The 22,283-nt window shown below is 40.1% G+C and overlaps 3 protein-coding genes across 14 annotated transcripts in view; 1 reads left to right on the top strand and 2 right to left on the bottom strand.

Annotated features, from left to right (window-relative positions):
• Positions 1-14,742, bottom strand: part of GABPA (GA binding protein transcription factor subunit alpha) — a 28,207-nt gene extending 13,465 nt beyond the window's left edge. The window contains exons 1-5 of one of the 2 annotated variants that reach the window (XM_075770044.1): positions 14,540-14,742; positions 10,698-10,798; positions 8,950-9,094; positions 7,975-8,059; positions 1,849-2,094 (exon numbers count right to left, since the gene is read on the bottom strand). In XM_075770044.1, coding sequence (XP_075626159.1) covers positions 1,849-2,094; positions 7,975-8,059; positions 8,950-9,094; positions 10,698-10,774 — 553 coding nt within the window. In that variant the 5' untranslated portion in view covers positions 10,775-10,798; positions 14,540-14,742. Of the gene's footprint in view, positions 1-1,848; positions 2,095-7,974; positions 8,060-8,949; positions 9,095-10,697; positions 10,799-10,967; positions 11,292-14,539 lie in introns of those variants that run through there. The other variant, XM_075770052.1, reaches the window with a different exon arrangement.
• A 4-nt stretch (positions 14,743-14,746) lies between these two features.
• On the top strand, positions 14,747-20,072 carry ATP5PF (ATP synthase peripheral stalk subunit F6). Of its 2 annotated transcripts, none has more exons than XM_075770171.1 (4): positions 14,747-14,872; positions 15,584-15,772; positions 17,582-17,706; positions 19,952-20,072. In XM_075770171.1, exons 2-4 carry the CDS (start codon positions 15,603-15,605, stop codon positions 19,978-19,980), a joined length of 324 nt encoding a protein of 107 aa, XP_075626286.1. In that variant the 5' UTR covers positions 14,747-14,872; positions 15,584-15,602; the 3' UTR covers positions 19,981-20,072. The 2 variants fall into 2 exon arrangements, with proteins under 2 accessions (XP_075626286.1, XP_075626276.1); XM_075770161.1 differs by lacking the exon at positions 14,747-14,872 and adding an exon at positions 14,985-15,121.
• A 598-nt stretch (positions 20,073-20,670) lies between these two features.
• The window catches only part of JAM2 (junctional adhesion molecule 2), a 38,090-nt gene continuing 36,477 nt past the window's right edge, over positions 20,671-22,283 (bottom strand). For all 10 annotated transcript variants that reach the window (XM_075770072.1, XM_075770117.1, XM_075770112.1 and 7 more), the window contains 2 exons: positions 22,133-22,166; positions 20,671-21,402 (listed from right to left, as the gene is read on the bottom strand). In XM_075770072.1, coding sequence (XP_075626187.1) covers positions 21,370-21,402; positions 22,133-22,166 — 67 coding nt within the window. In that variant the 3' untranslated portion in view covers positions 20,671-21,369. The remainder of the gene's footprint in view (positions 21,403-22,132; positions 22,167-22,283) is intronic.

Genomic DNA, 22,283 nt, shown 5'->3' with positions numbered 1-22,283 from the left:
TTTAAGAATTAAAGAAAGCAAAGGTTTCTAAGTCTATAAGCATTATCTAGAGCCATAAATTCTGTTTTGCTTAATAAAGGACAGTAACAATGCATAATTTTTCACTGATACTACCTAAAACCATGCAATATAATCCTTTGGGAAAAGCCACATCAAAAGGGTTTTGGTCTTCAACAAGTTACCAGCAGTGAATTTTCATCAAAAAGATGGTAATTTGTTGACAAAGACACTGAACCATTACCTCTCTGGATTATGATTATTTACTGACTGAACTTGACTTTTGATATCAACATACTCTGTCTTTTGAAAAGATTCAAGGAATAATTTCAGATGAATAATTTCAGATAACTTCACAGAACCAAGCCTCACAACTCTTTCATGGAAACTGGTCTCATTTTCTTTTCTTTAAGATGTATATTTATAAATGTTGGGAAAAAAGGGGGAAAAAAAAGCTTTGTTTTGGGGGACTACATAAGAACATTCTTTATTCTCAGAAACTTTCAACTTATCATAACATAGAACTTAGTCGTGTTCCTACAACATCAACTCAGATAGCATTTAAAACTTTACTCTTTCTAGGAAGGCAGTTTAGCACATTTTTTTTTTTTTATAAGAGAACACTATTATTCTTAATACAAAGATCTCTGCCATAATCAACTAGTATGATTTTCCTGGAAAATCTGCACTCCCATGACACAAAGACTTTTAAAGTCACAGTTATGGGTTACAGGGTTTTCTTAAAGCAGCAACATTATTAAAGTTTATTAACAACATTATTCAACATAATAACAACATGGCTTTAAGTAATTTTCTTCTTATATTAATAGAAGAGCATGCTGAAAAGTATCAGTCTGCTCCGGATAACACCTCACATTGTTTTTCAAACATTCTGCATTAAATCCCTGATTATCAACAGACATAGCATGATGAAAGCTATTTTGGAAGCGCTCGCCAATAACAACAACAAAAAGGCATGAAAACCCCATTGTTTTAGTTATCAAAATTACTTTCAAAATACTGGCAAGTTACATGTCCTGCATGACCTGTGACCTCACTGGAATTTTTAGACACTCCCAAATATATTCCAATTTTGCAGGTCTCCTTAGACACGACAGTTTCATGTGCTGAATATGCCTTGACAGTACATTTCTGCAAGTCATGACAAGCAACTCAGCTGGATAATCTCCTGAATGTGATATAGGTCTAAATCCGAGTTTCAGATCAATCCAAGCAAGTATTCAGAGATGCTTTTTCTGAGCTAACATTAAATTAGCAGCCTGATAAGTGACAACATGAATTCAAAAGAATTATCTAGCAGAATACTTATCTTTAGTTCTGAATCATCTTTTTTCCACTACGTTGAAGCCAAGTATGGCTTTCCATGCAAAATCTGACTTTACACCATATTCAGCATCCCACAACCTATGAACAATTTGTTTCAGTACCTGTAGAGTCAACCCCCATCAAGAATTGAGTCTAATTCAAATTCAGACACACATGAAAGAGAGCTTTATCACTAACATACACATTTTTAAGGAGGAGAGGAAGAAGAAAACTGCTTTCTAAAAAAGTGCAAGACAAGAAGGTTCTGGAGCAAAGAGCACTATTTTAATAAAACTATTAGAAGTTGATTCTACTTCTCTTTAGCCTTCTCTTATGCAGAGGTACTTGTATTATACTTACCCACACCATAAGAAGCCTTCTCCAAGGTATTGGAGCACTTTAATTATATAACCAAAATTAATCATAATTTATTAAAAACAAAACAACCCTCAAATGAACAAAATAACCAGCCCCCACCTCAACACGTGCACACACACACACACACACAGAGTCACGTGTTACTACCATAGGGTATTCCAAGGCGCTCCTGCTCCTTTCGGTAGCCTTCCAATGCTGCAGCCCATCGTGTCACTTGTTCAGAGGTCTCATCTGAAATTGTTGTAATATGTTTTGTTCCATCCAAGGTTATCACTTGAGCTTCCTCAACAAGGTGAGCTTCAGCCTCTGCATGATGAGCATCTGGATCAATCACTACCTCCACAGTCTCCACAGGCTTCACAATTTCAAGGATGTTTAACTTAGGCTCTATCCCTAGGTATAGGAAGAACAAACACAAAACTTAAAGATAGCAGTTCAAATATGACAAAAACATTGTTTTAAAGCTTTCTGATTAATAGATGTTAGCATACTTAGGAAAGAAGCATGACTCAAAAGCATCATCAAATTTCTGCAAGTGTCCTAAATTAGAATTACATATTCTATTATACAGTAATGTGAATACAAAGCTGTCCCCCTTTCCTCCCCCAGTATTACAGCTTCCTGTTCTATTTAGGTGATCCATTTCACATATCTTGAACAGAATGTTCAGCATGTGGGCATAAAGAACAAGTATTTTGGTCTGTAAGAAATATACTGAATCAAACAAAAAAAGCGAAACCCAAAAAACCAAAACAAGCATCCACCTCTTTCCCCCAACCAAGAGGCACTTCTTTCAGCCTTTACAATATTTCCCTGCTATTTCTGGATAGACACAGGAATTAACATTTTCTTTCAGTGCCCTGCAAGAGGAACTGTGTTCAACAGCAAGTTAAAAGAAAACTATAAAATTCTTCATGTTTTGGTTTTACATCTGTCATTTAAGACATCAGTCCAAGGAGTTGGAAGGTATGTCTGCACCTATTCTGCAGCAATAAAGAACACATTCAGTAATGCTACTAATGCTTTGTATCATCGCCTTCTCTTTTTGTCCAACTGGTGCCTCACCAAATTTCTGACATTGTATAGATTTTTCTTGTCATTATAATATGCTAAATAGAAATTTTTTTTCCATTTTTTTGTGATGTATCATTTCCATGAGGCAGTGTGCTCCCCACCCCATCCCTTTAAGCCATAACCACCAGTGGTGGTTGTGATGGCTGCATCCAGCTTACACTGGACTTTGGGGGACAGATGATAACATGGTAGCCAAGAGCTGTCTAGAACAGTGACCCCCACATCTTGCTGGTATGTAAATATGACTCTAAGTCAATCACCTTACTCTATAAATATTGGACAGCCCAGAGCCCATTGAGCTCTCCTACACAGCAGCAGGCTGCAGGCCAGGATCTCCCCTTGAGTAGGAACGCCTCCCAAGGTTACTCTTTGAGGTTGAGAGATCCTTTGCCTCAACAGATTCTCAGTAAGTGACTAATAGCTAAACTTTGAAATCTTAGCTAAGTGATATAAAGGATTGATTGCTCATATGTAATCCTTTAGACATAAACCGTTGATCAAGTCTGGGACTAGGATTGGATCCAGCCGCACCTAGGCTTCTCTCTGTGAAGGAGTTTAGAAAGCAAGGGGGTCCTTTCTGAACCTCATGACTCAACATGAGGGTTTCCCTGACAAGTTTGCCTGACCCTGTCCTCTATGCAGTAAATAATCCAGTGTACCCTGCCATTGAATCTTGTTAAACCACTGTCACATTTATTATCAAACTTCATCAAATTGCTGTTTTATATTAATAAACATATTGTTGCTTCTCTCTTGCGAGTCAAGTGCACGACTCCATCTGCGACACCATTATAACAACAACTAACAACCACGCTTCTTTAATAGATTTTTATCAAACATATTTGAACATTAAAAAAAAGCATCTGTAAAAATCCATTTTAGTATGACTTGGAAAACCTTGACTAGGGTTAGGCAGTTGAAAGTAGAATTCACAGAACATTACACGGCCAGCATAACTTCAGTATCTTGTGCTGTAATGTACTGCTTTTTGTCCCTCCTGTCTAATCTATACTAAAGCTCAACGTGAGATGGTAGGTTCTGTAGGTGACAGTCTTAAAAGCTAAAACCACAACCTATTCACAATTTAAAAGGGAGAACAAATGGAGTACTTACCTGTAGTACAAGTAAGAACAAACCAAGTCCTTTTCAGACAAGTATTCCTCTAGACTTTAAAAGGAATTCAGCTTGAGAAAAAGATTAGAAAGGGAACACTACAAAGACTGTAAGTACAACATGCAGCAATATGAAATTAAGGAAGTGAAAACAGATGTAGACAACCAGTAAGTGGTTGATTAGATGAAGAAGCAAACATGAAGAAAAAGCAAACAAGAACCTTACTTAGGAGAGTGTTTTATTTAGGCCATCTAAGATTAACATTTGTAGCACAGGCTTGTTTTAAAGTCAGACAGAGATGGGTAAAGGAAAGCACTAAGGGTTAAGATTCTGGTTTTGATCCTCAAAAAAGAAAGTAAAGAAAAAGCTTCTAGAGAGGAACAGTTCACTATTGCTCAACAAAATAGTTCACTGTCACTAACTACATGTCAAAAGAACTGTGAATCTATTGCTTTATCCATAATGCAAACATGGAGATCAAAGTGATGAGTCTCTGTAGAGGAATCTGCTTATAAGTAAAAATGTTGTGAAATAACAGTCTGCCACCAAACCTACTGCAACATTAGATCAACATTAATTCACTGGGTTTGTCTGCATCTTTTCTCACATCTCTCCCTTTACCTACTGCATAAGAAAACACATGTCCAGTCTTCCTTGGACAGCATTTAAGTTGTGTAACACAATGTGACGATGTCACGCACCCCAGAAGTATAAACTGGTACAAAAAGTAGAAAAATTCAAGGACATTAGCTATCAAGACATGTGCACATGTTGCCAGTACAAGCCCCTTCACTGCTAATTATCTGAAGCTAGAGAATATACCAGGATTAAGACTGACCTACAAGCAACCTATTTTGGTTTTTTTGTTTTTTTTTTCCTTGAAATGTCTAGTATTAACCACTGCCAGAGACAGGACATTAGTCAAACTGCACCTTTAATCTAAATCAATATGTTTCATTACACTTACAAGTCATTCCTTTACATACTAAAAATAGTAAAAGCCTAGTTATGGCAAAAAAAAAAAAAAAGTTTAGAAACCACAGTCAAATGAGTAGTTAAACACTTAAAACAGGACTCAGACTTCGGCTACCTAAAATCCAAAAACCTTTTGTGCTTAACCACCACTTAGTCCCAAAAATCTGCGTAAGTATCTATAGTACAGCTACACACACATACTCAGAAATTCTCAAAGCAGCTAGACACTAACCTCTTATGTCAGTCAAATGTTTAAAGAGTACATGGAACAGCATCTATCTGGGAAAATGTTAATTTTGCAGGTGTGCTTTGGGCGTGCAGAACAGATGGAACTGAGCTCAACACAAACAGCAGCTACAGACACTTTCATGCACAAACATGGCCTTGAGTAGTTTAAGTTTCTGTATGTGGTACGTGAACAACTTGAATGGCAGGTTAACGGGACTACCTGTTCATATATTTTGCAAACAACAAGAAATAAAAAGCAAAACTGCATTGTCCACCTCCATAATATAGGTTTCCCTCCTCCTATTGCTCCAACCAACGACTGTCAGAGATCGCTGCTCTCATTCTAGCCCTTTCAATCTAGTATCTCTGTCTCCCACAGCTCATCTGAAAAAAAGTCTGGCAAGTACTTCCATTCAACCTTGCTTCTATTCTGGTGGTTAAGGAAGTAGAAAAAGAAAGAAAAGATTCCTTCAGGTGGAAAGCTGACAGCCACAACTTCCACCTCTGAAGTTTTCCCAAAAAAAGATTAACCTATGCCACACATGCAGCACTGGAATTTACAACCTGAAAAGTTTATATTCCCCCTATCCATTTTGTCTCTTAAAAAAACCCCCAAACTTGAGCAACTAAAGGTAGGACCAGAATCAATTTTATCGTATCTCAAAAAACCCCCCACCTATCAACAGCTTAAGGATGGCAAAATGTTAATCTGATATTATCCATAGTCAGACAGGCAGGAGACAGCCTTGACCAGATGTAACTTGAGTCTGAAATTAAAAAAAAAAAAAAAAAAAAAAGAAATTTGCTATGGAGGTCTTCAGAATTAAAGCTTTTTTCAAATTCTTTGACATATGATGCAATGCAGTTACTCAGATCTCCACAGACTTGCAAGAGGCTTAGCTCAGAACAGAGCTGCACTCAAAATAGCTGTTCTCACAATGACAGGAAAACCATATACATCTCCATTCTTCAAACCAGAAGAAAGGAATTAAGGCAAGATGTAGTGACAGAATGGTCTTTCTAGTAAAAGGAATAAACAGGACTGATATTTTATCTGCTGTAACTTGTATTAAAATACTTTTGTATGAAATGCTATAAAAGAACTACAATGGACTATATTTCGGTTGGCTTTTATTCCTTTGAATTTATAGGGGGCATATCAAAATTTCATAGAACACTTGAACTGACATAATAGCGTGTCTCTTAAGAAATAAGAGAGTCTAATCCATTACAAAGATTAGCATCACTGTGTACTGCTAGCTGAATTTTATATATTATACAAGTTGGGGAAAAAATAAAAATAAACAAACTCAGAATCTTTCTATACTTCATCCATAAAACAGAAATATGCAGATGACATAAGAAGCTGTTTTTTCCCCTCGGCTTAAAGGGTCACTGCAGTCAGAGTAACAAGTCCATTTCCCTGTTAGTGATCCTAATATCTTCCTTTTATGATTTCTATCCATGCTATTTGCTTTCTGATATTCTGTCCTGCCATAATTTACTTGCCTTCAACAGACTGATTTCTTATGAGTTGCTTCAGTGTCAAGTATCATGGCCTGAAAAACAACACTGAGGATCAGCCCAAAGTTATACCAACGTACTTAATACTCAGGTGTTTCTTTTAAAGGCAAGGGGAAGGAGAAAAAAAAAAAATCTCCTTCTGCTATATAGTCATGCACCTCAGTTTTACACTGAAGAAGAAAACGGAACATAATAGTGAAGATATTTATCACCTGCATCCTTTTGAAACTGGAAGTCTGAGTACTGCATACCACAAGTTACTGGGCATGAATTAAGAGTAGTTACTCTAGTTCCCTGAAGGATATTGCTATTCAATTTTTAAAACCAGAAAGGTAGTTCAATCCACATTACATACAGGGAACTGAGGATTCTACCTAGCACTAGTCACCTGACAATCAGCATTAAATTCGACAGTCTTACTTGATACTGTTAATACAAACCACAAAGGCTTTCTTCTGTCTAATCTACGCTGAAGCCGGAAGAAAACAAAATGTCCTCCCTACATTTTGCTAGCCTGCTTTGCTGACATAACTCAAAACAGATAATCGAAGATACTCTACTCCAGGAGGAATTTGTTGCTACTGTTTACTTGAAGATATGGCAACAAACATCTGTAGCTGTTCTCAGAGGTCAACGTCAGCATTGTCTTCAGTGAGTGGTGGCAGTCCTTCCACTCAAGACATATGGATGGGGCAAAGGAGAAGAATAGGACAACAAGCAAAACAAGGAAGCTACTAATTCCTGAGGATTTGACAAGAGGAAATCCTGTCATAGCTTACACTACAAGCAAATAAAAACTATGCATCAACAAATCCCTACCCACTTGGTTAATACTCCTCTGTGACAACAGTTTACTCTGAATTCTCATCCAAAGAAAACAGACAATAGATAGCAATCCCAGCCTTTCATACCAATTTTCAGTTAGTTACACATACTCCCATAATCTAAATGTTTATAAAGCACACTCACTTCACAAAGATGAAATTGTTTCCTACCTAGACAAAAATCTTTTGCCTGCTTAGATACTTGGCCTGGTATGAGTAACTACTCACCCTTAATGAATGCCTCATACTGTAACTGTCAGTATTTGACCCAGGTTTGTTTGGTTTGGGTTTTTTTAACTTAGAAATTGATATGAAGTTACCTTAAAAGACATTTCAAATAGCATCAATCCATGACATTTATTTTAATTATTTCTACTTATAACCACAGTACACAATGAAAGAGATATTCTGAAGTTATGTGACCATTCAATGATTTTCTCAATTTTACAGCTAGAAATAGCAGTGGATTAGGTTTGCTCACATGCACTTGTACAGTATTAACTTGTCTGTACAACAGACAAACATAACTGCTTACCTTGCCTAGATATTACTTGCACACTGAGTTGCACTGTTCCATCTGTTTTTACTCCTTGATCAAACAGGCTTCGATCTGGGTCCAGCTTGATAAAAGAAGAAAAAAAAATTAAAAATATGTATTAGTCTCACAGTTACAAGAAACTTATTCTCCTTTAGAGACATTTAGCATCTGCAGCAAATTTTCTGCAGAAGCATGCAAATATTTCAGTACTATGTCGACATAGTACACGACAGAAAGAACTTGATTGGAATTTGAAACTTGCTGTTCTGTTCTAGGTAGTTTCACTTACAGGGACATTTTTTAACCTAAAAAGGCAATGCAATACCTGGAAGTACCTTTGTGAAAGGTATCTACAATTCCTTTTCTCAGTTTTTAACACCTTCATAAAAACTCTTGCCTTTAAAGCAGTATTCTCCCTGTTGTTTCTGGAGAAGCCACAGGTATCTGATTGTAACTACAAATAAAACATCCAGCTAAGCACAATGTGAAACAGTTATACTGTCTAACATGTGGTGATGCTTGTAAAAATAACATGTGTCTAGAACTTTCCTGAGTAATTTTTTTGTGATCTATGCACCTGAACAGTATAAAAACCTTCTCGCTTTGTTCAGATTCAAAACAAGACTCTACTCATAGAGGTTCAGGCAGCAACTAAATGTTGTGGGCTACCTCAAGTGAAGACAGTATTGTCCTTGCCCTCATTCTTCTTCCACTTGCAAGATGTTTTTGGGGTTTTTTTGCTTTCTTACCCTTACCTCAGGAACCCTGAAAGTATTTTGATTTTATTCACACTGAATTAGTGTGTACACATTAAATGGTCTGACGATAACGAACCTGACATAAAATTGAACTCTTAATTACAATTAATATAGCAAATGAAGCATGAATTCCAAGAACAATAGAAGAAAGGGTTAAAATAGGTAAAATGGTTCTCCATTAAGAGGTTACATCTCTCATAAACCTTCAATTTACCGGGATATCTTGCAGGCAAATTTCATGTGCATCCAAGGAACACTGCAGTCTGGGTTCCAGCAACTTCTTAAGATTTCCAATGGGTTCATTGATGTCAATAGCTTGACTCACAAATTCTGCTGTGGTGTAGGTTTGCTCAACGATGCTTAAATACCAAATTAATACAACATATCATTATCTACATGTTAATACAGCTTGTGCAATACAGTATGCATATTTTTTAAAAAAAGTTAGAAGTAAGCTGACTAAAAGGTAATACTGACTCTGAAATCTTAACACCGTGGAGAAAAACTCCTAGCTTGAGTAGAGAATGAATTACTAAATTTCGTCCTGTTAATTTTACAGGACGAATTTATGTAACTTCTTTTTCCCTGTTGCAGTTAAAAAGCTAGGTTAAATACCAAGATTATTTTCAGATTACATCATGATTAGTACATTATATATTATTAATGTGCAGGCAGAGTAAACTAGCTCTATTTGCCTTGCCTAGACTGTATTTAAAAGATATTCAAGTTAAAAACAAACACAGAAACTTAACAGATAGGGAACAAAGAAGGAAAAAAATCCACTCTCATATAGAGGGATTGTCCATGTCTTTTAACCAGTCAGCACAAAGATAAGCTTAACGCATACAAGACACAATCAGAAGGAACTACAGCAACGTGGAGTCTTGAAGGAAACATTAGTCACATGCCATGGTTGTCCTGCACTAAAATGATGACAGTATTGGTGTAGGCATTCAGAAACATCAATGTAACTCATATCTTAACAATGACCTTAGACAGGTGGTCTCTCTACATTTACACAGAAGGAAATCAGAAAGTATACAGACATAGTCAGTTTGTAAGTAGTAAAAATACACGAGGAGCTCAGAATAAGACAACACTTAGTGGTTTTGAATCAGTTCTCCAAAACGAGTTCTTAAAGAGCAGGTCACCTACCAGCCTCAGTTATTTCTATCCAACACATTAACTGTCTCTCAGTGCTTTCAAAAACAGTTGTAAAAATTAGGAGGGAAGCATTAGGAATAAAAACAGGTTGAGGGAATTAAGTCAAGGGATATCACACTTCAGGATCTACAGTTTCAATGGCCCTAACGACAATAGTCAATAGACACAGAACATAATTTCTGCTCTGTTAAAAACAAATGCTCCTGTATAACAGTAAAGGAATGGACTGGAGAAACTGAAAGGTTCACCTCAATTACAGAAGGATACACTGAAGCTGAAAGGTTTGCAGCGTGTACATGTAGACATATTCCTACAGGCATGGAAGTAGGGGAACGAGAACTACTAAGAATGTAGCAAGAGATACATAAAACGGTTTGGGATTTAAGCAATTAAGATTGAAGAATATGATAGCGCTATACTGGTTTACTATATCAGCTACAGTTGTACTTCAAGAAAACCACCCTTTAATTAGATTCAAAGCAGAAAAACTGAAGAGAACACAAGCAAAGCTAAGAACTTCATATCCAGCAATTAAGCCGAAAAACTGGAAACAATCAACTGCAGGATTATGGAGATCGTACTGAGCCAGTTACTTCTGCCAGTTTAACGTTACTTCTTTTTGCCCAGCTAGGAAACACTTGTACTTATTTCATAAGCATGGCCATCTCTGAAACATTACGCAATAATAAATCTGAATAACGTGTGTGCAGCCACAAATCTGAAACCAATTAAAGAAAATATATAAATAAATGAATGAATTGCAGCCTAAGGACCCCAAAAAGCAAAGACAGTACATACCTTTCTTCAGTGCACTCCTGTTTCTCAGTTCCATCAATTTCTATTTCTATCAGCTCCTCTGCCTCTCTCTTAGTCATGGCTAAAATGTCTTAAGAACAGAGCTATGAACAGAAAAGAATTTTTTGTAAGTTACAAACAAAACTAGATGACGGGTTGTGTCCTATCAAACATCTTTTAAACTAAATACCAGGGTAGCCTTTTAAAGACAGGAATTTACTTTAAAAATAAAGCCAAAAGCTAATATAGATTTCACAAAACAGATGACAATACCTGTTCATCAAACAAACATTCCAGAAGGAAATCCAGGACTATGAATGGACATTAGCACAGAGCCCAAAGCCTGATTTTCTTGGAGGCATCCAAATTTACTGAATGTTTTTGTTATGGGCCAGCTACAGCTTTTAGTGGCCAGCTGCAAAGAACTTCTGAAAAGAATTTGAAAGTTATGCATATTTTGCTGTCTAGATTCAGCTACATACTACCTTCCTAGCAAGGCTGAAAGACATTGCTTATAAATTTAAGCAGCATTTTACATAAAATGCTGCAACTGGAAGCTAGACAGAAGATCCACGATTTCCTCATAGGTAAACAAACTCAACAGTAAAGTGTTTATTGACTGTCCCATCTTTCCATCCATCCATCCCTCTCATGGGCAATCACTTGATGATAGGTGCATAATGAATGCATCCTAAGGCAGTATGTTAGCAATTAAAAGGAAGACCGTTCTGTGACAATATGCTGATTGACAGTGCAGATTTTCATGCCCAGTAGAATACTGAAGTCTGTTGAAATGTAAGGGGGAAAGAAAGAACTACAGCATTTGGTCTGTAAAGCCACAGTGTATACAATATTATCATGTTTCACTAACCATCCCATACATCATAAGTATGAAATACATACAACATAGAACTGGGACAAGTTACAGTAACAGTTTATAATAAATAACACCACCAAGTTATAGGAAAAGGAGTAGGAAGTAGGAGTACAGAGGAGAAAATCACATTAGAAAAAGCAAAACATGCTACTATTTAAATATCCACAATAGAAGAGATTAGCAAGGTTTCCATCCTGGAATTATTCTTTCCCAGGGACTAGTCTATCCCAGACTCAACTGTTAATAAGTCAATATCTTAAAGATAATAAGGGAACTTATTAAACTTTAAAAAGTCTCAAAATGAACACTAACCAATTAAGTTGTACTGTTTTTAGAGAAAAGGTTTAAAGAAATTCAAACTGCTCATTTTATTATCTCCTTCAAAAACTACTACGTAAAATTACTTTTGAAGAAACCAAGTGCTGCACTTGATGTCAATCTGTAAGAAGCTGCCAGGGCTAGACAGCAAGTAAACAGCACCTTATCAATATCTCATCACTAGAGGCAAACCCAGAATCTGTTCTGCTCACCGATCTGGCGCTGTGAAAATCCCCTAATTGCCAGGGTAGGGTCCGCTGAACTGGGCCCTGGGATACAATTCCTGTATCACTTAATCTTGCATATCATCTGCACAATAAATGGAGAAGAATGAAACACCACTTCTGAAGAATGCAGACAAGCTTAATTAAATAACTGAAATAACTGACACCTGTATTGTTACAGGTGATTTGGTTAACTGTTAAAATATTTTTTGAAATTAAGTTTTGAGCCAAGTCCCTTACTGAAAACTCCCAAACAAGCTAACTGGTATCATAAAAAAGGGGGAAATTCTTTCCTGTATTAGCAATGAGATTAAAAACCCACTAAGTTATCATTTTTTTTTTGTGAGGAAGGGAGTTTACCAGTAAGGTCACAAAAGGGGTTAGGCTAGGATTTCTGTTCCTTGATGTATTCCTAAGTTACTTATTGAGAAAACTGCAGACTTGCAGAAAGAACTTGCCACCTTGAATGATTTCTGGCAGAAAATATACAGTATTGGTAAATGTAAAAGTGATACACAGTGAGTAAATATTATAACAGCATAGTAACTGTATAGAATTAGGTAAGATATTTTGAAGTCCCTATGGATTGGACTCCCAATTGGCAGCTGGGCTAGTAACTGTTCACTCACTCTTCAAAGGTGCTTTGTGGTTGCATCTCACAGGCTCTTCCACATTTCTGGTTACCCTGGGGAGGTAGGAGAGGGGAGCACAGGCACAGACAGCAGGTACAGAAAGAGGGAAAAAAGATGGTTCCATTGAGCACGGATACAAGCAAGGGAGATGACGGGTGGAAAGAGGAAGAATAACATTATAACAAACATGTAAAGTCATTAACAGTTCAGAGAAACCTGATGGGGAAAATTATTCACTCTTTCCTACACTAGAATAGAGACTCTGATGGTATGAGCATTTCACATGAAGTCTAGCAAAATTTGTTGCTACAGGATGATGCAGAGATTGAAAGTGCACATAGGTTCAGATAGGACCAAGCTTCCTGAGCCTGCCGTGAAGGCTGCTGAGAAACAAGAACTCAAACAGCCTGGCTTGTTAGGAGGGTCAATGTGGCAGCAATACCACAACAGCAGCATTTGTCTGGAGGAACGTATAAAACCGTGCTTGATTTGTGGAAAGTACAGCATACTGATTTCTGCTTGGGTTTACTTTTCCTTCAATCTAAAAAGCCCTAAGACTTTTATCCAAGTTATCCAAGAAGGAATCTGACCACAATGCCTGACACAGACCTCCGCTAATGTTAAGAGAAGGCACTTGTTAACAGACCCCTTCTTCCCCTGCACCACAGCCCAGTGCTACTCCAGTATCTTTTACAGTTTGACTTTAGCATTTGGAGAGAAGTCCCATTGTTCTGTTAAGACCTATCTTTTCTTTTCCCTAGCACACAAGGAATTAAGCAAGTAACAAGCCCATCATGACATGGGCACAAACTCTACTACTAGAATACGTGTTTGTTATCCTACCAGGTAGTTGTGAAGTGGGGGTGACTGCTGGAGCCCATATGCATAATGAAGCCAAACCACTGGAGATACTTGTGCTCCCAAGCTCCGGTGTTCATGGAGCATTTGGTACTATCCATCCCTATTATTATTCAAACTGGTAAACCCCAACGCAAGCTAGGTAACAACGCAGACAACCAACCCATCTTTTACAGATCAGCTTTTGCAAGTCATCAGCCAGTTCGGATTTAAGACAAAGGCAGTGGACCACTAAACGAGGCAGAATCATGCCAGCTTTCGTGTTTGCTTTCATCAATAGTCAGAAAATAAATCCGAACCGGGAGAAGTGGTTGTGTAGCACGTATCTGACCGAACACCAGGAAGCGAACTATGTAAGATACCAAATACCCTCTTACGCTTTCACCTAAAGTAAGTTTTTACAAGTGGAGTAAGTTTACACGCCCCGGAGCAGCCTCACGGACCTCGGTCCGGGCTGCCTGACTCGCCCCCGGCCGCGGCGGCAGGACCTGCGGCGGGAAGGCTTCACCCTCCTCCCGCCCCCGGCGCGCCAGGTCCGCCGCGCTGCCCGAGGGGCCCTTTCCCGCGGCCCGGCGCAGTCGGCGGCCGCAGGCTCCATTTCCCGCTGCCGGGGTGGCCGGCGCCGAGGCCCCTCGGGACGGGACGGGACGCCCCAGCCCGCTCCTCCGGCCGCGGGGCCGCCGCCACGGGCCCTCCTGCGGGCGGGCGAGCAGGCGGTGCCGCCGCAGCCAGGCCGGCGCAGACCTGCGGCCGAGGCGAGGCCGCTCCTCCCCGCAGGCCCCGGTTGTCCCCCTGCCACCCCGCCCGCTTCCCCCCCCCCCCTCCTCCCCGCGGCGCCTCGTCGTTGTTTGAACCCGAAACGGAAATGAGACTCGCGGCGCCGGGGAGAAACGGAAACAAAACACGGGCCGGGCCGCCAGGCCGCGCCGCGCTCACCCGCCGCCGCTGTCCGCCGCGCCGGCCCCGAGCGGAGCGGCCGCACGACACCTCCCGCCGGCCGCAGCCCTCGCAGCTCCACCGGGTCCCGCCGCCGCCGCCCTGAGGAGGCCGTCGCGCGCTCGGGATTGGGCAACGCGGCCCAGCGCGGGCCCGGGCGGGGAGGGCGCGCCGACGCCGCCACCCCCCGCGCAGGTGCGGGAACTACAGCTCCCGGCGGCCCCCGCGCGCCGCCAATCCGCGGGCGGGGGCGGGGTTGCTGGCGCCCGTCACTCCGAACGGTTTCCCCTCGCCCGGAAGCGTATCGCCTACTTCCGGCGGTAACGGTCGGTGGTGAGTTTTTTCCGTGCTCCCTCTCCCCGCGGCTGGCGGCAGAGCGGGGCGGGGCGGGGCGGCGGGGCGGACGCCGCCTCCCGGGGACTCCCTGTGCGCGGCCGCGGGGCTCAGCGCTGTGGCGGTAGCGGGCGGCGCGGGACGGGACTTTTTCCCGGCGTGCATTGCGCGGGGAGGCGGGGCGGGCCTGGGGCGGCGGTGGCTCTCCCAAGGTGACTGGAGCTGGGTCGGGGCGGCCCCGCGGCGCCGGTGCGTGCGGGGGAGCCGCTCCTCCTCCGTCGTTATGCGCTGGGGGTATCCGAGCCTTGGGGCTAACGGCGCCTGCCGGCCCCGCCGCCTGCGGGGGGTTGTCGGGCGGGTGGGCGGCCGGGGGAGATGGAGACAGTGACGAGGGGGGGGGGGCGGGAGTGGTGGGGCCGGCGGGCGGTGCTGCTGCTGGCTTTGACTGGGTTAAAATTGTTACTTTTCCTTTAAAAAAGCAAACCTTCAAACTGCCAGTTTGTCTCGGTGGTGGTGCGAACAAAGTGGGTCGCAGTGCGCGGACGTGTGGCACGGTGCCCTTTGGGGTCAGGGCTGCTTGCGTTTTCACCCCAGATTGCTGGTTTAAATTATTTTCTATAGCTCATCCCTGAACTAAATTCTTCATGCATTTATATTGCAGAAAGAGCTACCTAATTCTGCGTTTCTGTTTTGTTATTTTTTTTTTTTTAGCTAAAGCATTAGTGTCATCATGATTCTGCATCAGATTCTGCGACTTTCTTCCCTCTTTCGGTCTGCTGTTTCCATTCACTTGCGCAGAAACATTGGGCTTTCTGCTATTGTCTTTAATAAGGCAAAAGAGCTTGATCCAGTTCAGAAGCTCTTCTTGGATAAGATTAGAGAATACAACACAAAGAGCAAGTAAGTAAAGGAAATTATTTTAAGTCTGATGGCAAAAGGGGGAAAAATGTTGATTAGGACAAATGTTAACTCTCTAGCTTGATCTCTAAGTACTTACGGTGATTTCTGTGTCAATAGGCAACATTCTGTTAGGTGCTGACATCATCGGGGAGCAGACTCAGTTCTTTCAAAAGGCATTTGACTGTTTAAATTCTTACACTGATAACCTTACCTCTGTCTGGTAGTGATGGAGGGAAACTGGAAAGAACAGTCTCTTGAATCAAATTTCTCTTTAACAACTACTGAGAGCCCATGTAAAGCTGGCTAGAAGTATTTTATGTCAATATTTTAGTTTTAAAAATGAGCGAAGGATGGCACAAATGTTTGAGTGTTTTGGTTTGGGTCTTTTTTTTTTAGAAGCATAATACTTCGATGCAGCTTTCACTGGTAGACTTCTTTGGTATAAAATGATAGTTTAAGCAGAAGGTATGCCCAGGTTTAAAGCTAAATTTAGAGCAAATCTAGCTCTTGTGTTCTGAAAGAACACTTGAAACCACTGACACACTGGCTGATACATGGTGATAGTTCTGCTGTTGGTGGTATATGCTGGTGCAAGAATGTATTGAGAAGGTGACATTGGCACAGTTGTAAATGCAAAATTCAATTTTTTCCACTGTGGTTCAGGAGAAAGTTGCCTTATTATTTCATGGACCGTTCTGAAATAAGTTTCTGGTTTGCTCACTAAACAACCTCAGTGGGTTTAATTCTGCTCTGAAAGAGAGTTCTTGCTTTCCAGCAACACTTCCTGGTAGTGTCATGAGTGAGACGGCTTGTTCTTGCATACCTGACAGAAAACATCCATTTTTTTCCCCTTAAAAAAAAAAAAAGAAGAAAAAAGTAAAGCTGATGTCATTCTTCTTAGGGAGCTAAGGTGCTCAATGAAGTTTTTGTACACTATGGAAATATATCAGTGTATTAACTTTTACCCATGTATGTGGTCTGTAAATACAAAAAAACCCACTTTTTTTTTTTCTGGGGAAAATGGATACTTTTCAGTCTTGTTTCCAGAAGCTGAATGGAAGTGAACTCCAAGAGCAACTGAGAATTAATGGAACTGTGAGGCTGGTTCATTAAACATCTTCAGTTAATAAGTAAATTCAAATGGAATCTTAGATTCTTGCAATGTTTAAACTAAGTATTTAACAGCAAACTGTGTAGCTTATTCTTGGGAAGGAAATAAGCCACTTCTTAGTTGAACTGGAGAAAGACGTGTGTTTCCACACTTCCAAACCAGCCTGTGTAGGGAAGCACGTTTTCAGTGGCTTTACCAATCATATGCGTTATCTGTGTCGGTACTAGTGAGGATTGGTAATATAAAGAGGTTTTTTTTAATTTATATTTGTATTCCAGGAAATTCCTGTCTGAGTCTATATGAATGTGTGATGCCCTGTCTCGGTTTTTTGCTTGTTTAGTATTCAAATCATGTTCTCTTTGCAAGAATAGTTAAGCTTTAGTAACCAAGATCACTAATTCAGAAATAGCAGAGGTACAAATCACAATTTTGTCAGGAAGTCACACCTGGAACAAGTGAAACTAAGAGCCCTGAAAGCCTGGATACTCAGTGTATTTTTATGTCTCAAAAGGCTACCTTTGTACTTCACCCTGATAACCTTGTTCATGTGTAAGGTAGGTAGGCCCTACGGTGTGTCATATCTCAACTTTTGGAAATGGTCAGAATGGTTTTAATTCATAAGTGGCCATGAAAATGTAGAAGTTCCACATGAAATTTCAGAACTGAACTGTTAATCAGAACTTTTGATGTTTTTTTAGGCAAGCTGGAGGGCCTGTTGATGTGGGCCCTGAGTTTCAGAAAGACATGAATGAATCCCTTGCTAGACTTCAACGGGCGTATGGTGAGGGAGATCTAACCAAGTTTCCAGAATTTAAATTTCAGGGTGAGTTACAATCTTATTGAACTTCTAATTGCAAGTAAGGACGTGTTTACTAACTGCTTTTTGTAATTCACTGCCATTTAGGTTTTCTTTAGACCATTAATTTCATGTAAGATGCCCTCAGTGAATTTCCTTACTTTTGCATAGTTCACATCTGATTCCCTTTGACTTTTTTTTTAAATTATTTGCCTTTTCAATGAAGATGGGGACTTATACTGATGCTTAACCAAACTTGTTGTCACATCAGGGTATCTGAAGTACCCTTCACAGACTCTAAAGAAATAGCCCAAATATAAACAGAAATAGCCAAAGGCCTACTGTTATATTTTTTTCTCATCCTCCCAAAGAGGTCAGCAGACTGTAATACGAAAAACATTTGTCTATGTCAGCCAAACTGCAATTTGTAAATCTTGTCAGCTCATCTGGAAAGCTGGTGATTTCAGAAAATGAATATAGAACTTAACTCTGTTACTGATTATTTCATGACTAAATTATGTTAAACCTTTTTTCTTCAGTTAATTGGATATGATTTATGTTTAACTGCTTTAAGTTTGTGTTAGCATGTTTTTGTATCACCCAGATTGATTATGATAAGAAGAATGCTTGTGATGATGGGTTTATCAAGAATGCAAAGGGACTGCACAAACTGTCTGCCTTGGGACATAAAGGCAACTTAATTTTTTTTATGGACAGGCTCATTTCTATAGTTCTGTGGGTTTTTTTGCTTGCTTATGTAAGTACAGCTCAATGTCTTCATTGCTTACAAGCAGTTTCAGCTAAAGTCATGTTTTGGGGGAGTAAGCTGTCCTTCCCATAAGCTGTAAGCAGCTGGTAGCTGGGATTCGGCAATCTTTTGAACATGCCAGGGAACTTGGTTTACGTGACAAGGTTTTGATAGCGGTGGGCTGCAGGGGTGGCCTCTGTGAGGAGAGGCCAGGGGCTGTCCTCACATCAGACAGAGCCAGTTCCATCTGGCTCCAAAACGGACCCACTGCAGGACCCAGCTGAGCCAGTCAGCGATGCTGGTGGTGCTGCTGTGACAACATATTTTAAAAAGCATGAAAAATGCTGTCCCTGTTCTCAGCCGTCGGAGGGAGGGAAAGAGTGGGAGAGCACAAGGCTTACTGGGCACCTGGCAGCCAAGGTGAACCCACCATAGTCAGTCACTTGTAATTCTGATCAGACTAACTGGAAATTCTAATTTAGACTAGGAACACACCTAAAAATGTTTTGGGTTTTGGTGGTATTTCAGTTGGATTAAGGAAGAATTTGGTGTCAGATTGTTACTGGTGCAAAGAAACCAGAGCATCTGTAAAGTAGGATCTATGGTGTTGGTTTTGTTTTTTTTGTTTGAAGGATGTGGTTTCTTTATATTCAGTTTTATTTTTCTATAATATGTGAAACAATGCATACTAAAGTTTAGGAGGGTTTTTTGTAATGAAACAAAACTTGTGTGACCATAGGAACAGAACAAAGGGGGGAGTAGGCGGAGACCATGTTCTTTTACCACTGTTACCCATCCTTAACCTAATTTCAACAAGTTTTGAAAACTTAAGTGGCTAGATATGTAGAAACTTAATTTTTTGTCTTAGTGGAGATAACTATAAGCTGAGCCCTACCTCTCAGACTCTTTGTAGCAAGGAGAACAGACATTAATAGCTCCCCTGTCAAAAGCCCTAATCCTTCTGCATTTGTACCTCTGACATCAAGAACTCCTTCATCGGTGTTTGTATGTGGAGAGTATCTCTTGCTGAGTCGAGTTGAAATTGTGCACCCTATTCTCTTAATCAGCTGTAAGACACTAATCAAGAGGAAAGCAGCTTGGTTACTTGTTCTTGTATCAGAGCCATGTTGGAAATACAAGTATCATGTTGTCCAGTAACATTCTGGTCGATGTCTTGAGTTTCTCTGCTGTCTTCTTCCCTACTCCAGGTGTTGCTAAAAGCTGTTCTGGCAGAATGTCACTAAGGTACATGTCTGTCTTAAACCTTACACATAACTCCTCTAAGGTGGAAAAGACCTGTCTCCAGTGTAGTTTATTCATTAGTGCTTCCCACATCCAATCATACCCTGATACAAACAAAGTAAGTGGTGGTGTAGACTGCAATGTACAAGAGCTTGCTTTAGGCTTGCCAACTTCAGGTTTAGGGTTTTTTTTTTTTTTAATAATAGATGAATTGTGGTATTTGAGGCTGGAATAAAAAGAGACTAATATGACTCTCCTCTCTCTCTCCCCTTCTTCCTTTAGAGCCCAACTTTGAGGAGACTCCAAAATGATCTCTGCAGGCTGTACCCCAAACAGCAGTGAACGTCAATGGAGTTGCTGAACATGGCATCAGTTGTAAATTAATAAATGCAGTATTTCAGAAGTGTGAATAAGTTCTTAACTGTATGGTGAGCATAGTTAGCTATGATCATCAACTCTTTAAGTGACTGAGGTAGCTGAGTAGTGTTTCTCAATGTTAACTGCAAAACTCCTTTGCCAAGCCACATCTTAGCGCTGAGGAGTTAAAACACTGATAATGGCACACCAAGAAGGAACTACCTGTTTTTTCTGAGTTTGTCACGTAGAATCACAGAATGGTTTGGGTTGGAAACAACCTTAAAAGACCATCTAGTTCCAACCCCCCTGCTATGGGCAGGGACACCCTCCACTAGACCAGGTTGCCTAAAGCCCCATCCAGCCTGGCCTTGAACACTTCCAGGGAGGGGACATCTGCAGCTTCTCTGGGCAACCTGTTCCATCCAAAAAGCTTCTGCAGGAAGAAAAAAAACCCATGAACACTAAATTGGTAGCAAAGCCCTATGGAAGTGATGAATCTGCACAGCTAAAAGCACAGGCACAAATACACTAACACTGCATCAATGAACACACAAATGATGAAGCATTACCTCTACAGAAGCAACTGAATACCTGTTAATGAAGTTGTGAGATTTAAACTTCAGTAACTGAACTATTGACAAACGTTTCAGGTTCTGAGGAACTTTATTTGTGACACTTCAACAGTTAGGGACCAAATACTTCAGCTTGAGTTGTACTGGTGTGATTTTTCTTCATAATGCAAGTTACATGTGCAGTCTACAGTGAGAGAGAGATACTTCCTTGTGGAAGAGGAGCTGTAGGCATTTTATATTAGATAATAAAACACTGCTTGACCCTCAATTACAGGAAGCTTTATTCAGTCAGAATAGTGATTTTAAGTCTGCATTGCTACTTAACACACTTATAGATGGCTTTGGCAAATTAATACAATGTCAAGGTACTAATAAGTCAGGATGGCTGGAGAGTTTGAGCCCTCGACAATGGTGGAGACAAGCAGTAGAAGTAGTGGTAGCAAGGTCATCATGAAAGTTATTTGAAGAGACCATTCCAAGCTGTAAGAGTGAATCCTGTATTGCTGCACATACACGTGAACAAAATGAGAAGTCTTCACACAGATTGACCTGTATATTCAATTTAGTTCTATCTTTAAGTTAAGTTTTTTGGGTTTTGGTTTTTTTTTTTTTTTAAAAGCAATCAGGTTGACTAGATCTAAACATTGGCAGTTTCTAATTTCAGCATCTAGTATGTGGAAACAATATTTACAGAGTAGAGGTCAAAAGATCCCTTTGATACTTTTGTATAACAAGTAGTCATTTGATGTCCCTCACAGAGGCTGAAATCTTCTAAATAACAAAGGACTTGGTATGCTTGAAATCCTAAATTAAGCAAACAAGGTTACATAAGTAATAGTTCCAAGATTTTAACCAGATTAACATTTAGTGTATGTTTCACAAGAAACTAAGGCATTGAGATTGAAGAGAAACATGCCTGAAGCACTGTTAGTCAATGTTTACTCTTTTCTGGAAAGGGAAGTCTACAGCATGCACTGCTACACAGAATATTAGTAATACCCTATTAAAAAATGCAAGTATCAACAGCTCTGTTGAGCATCTGATTCATCTGTCTTAATATTGATAAACATACCACAGCTCTTCAAAGTTTGCTCCTTCCCACTCAGAGCAACCAGGTAGCTGGCCTCAGTAAGTTTCTTATGTACCTACTGGGTGAAGGAATAAGCTTATGCTATTTAGTATGTTGTTTTAATTAAAAGAAATGGGTGGCATTCAGCAAGCTTTTAAGGCTAATAATATAGCCTTAAACTATAGATAGTGAAATTACATTGCTCCTAGTTGAAGCTTTAGTTGGAGCTCCGCTGTTTTTGCATCAATCTGAAGAGCTGAAGCAATGTACATGCAGTTAAAGCCCTTGAGCCCCCTCAATGAGGGGGGGGCGGTTGGAAAGTAAGTTTAGCTTCCATATTTAGTCAAGCCTTTTGGCCCACATTAGTCTTAGAGGAATTAAGGCCCAATCTTTTTCTCACTGCTGCCTTGGACTGTGTCTGACATCTTAACACTTTAAAGACACTACTGAATGCAAGAGACTTGCCTTTTCACTTGTAGATTGATAGTTGGTCTTCTTTCTGTTAACAGAACAGGAAAGGAACATAGGTTAGTGACTTTTCTGGTGTTAGGTTTAACCCTTTGAGAACCTTATTTATGAATGCATTTTTCCAGATTTCCAGCAATCCTTAAGAGTT

Source organism: Balearica regulorum, chromosome 1 (genome assembly GCF_011004875.1).
Source record: "Balearica regulorum gibbericeps isolate bBalReg1 chromosome 1, bBalReg1.pri, whole genome shotgun sequence".
In the NCBI taxonomy this organism is placed as follows: Eukaryota; Metazoa; Chordata; class Aves; order Gruiformes; family Gruidae; genus Balearica; species Balearica regulorum.
This window is presented reverse-complemented; position numbering and strand designations above follow the sequence as displayed.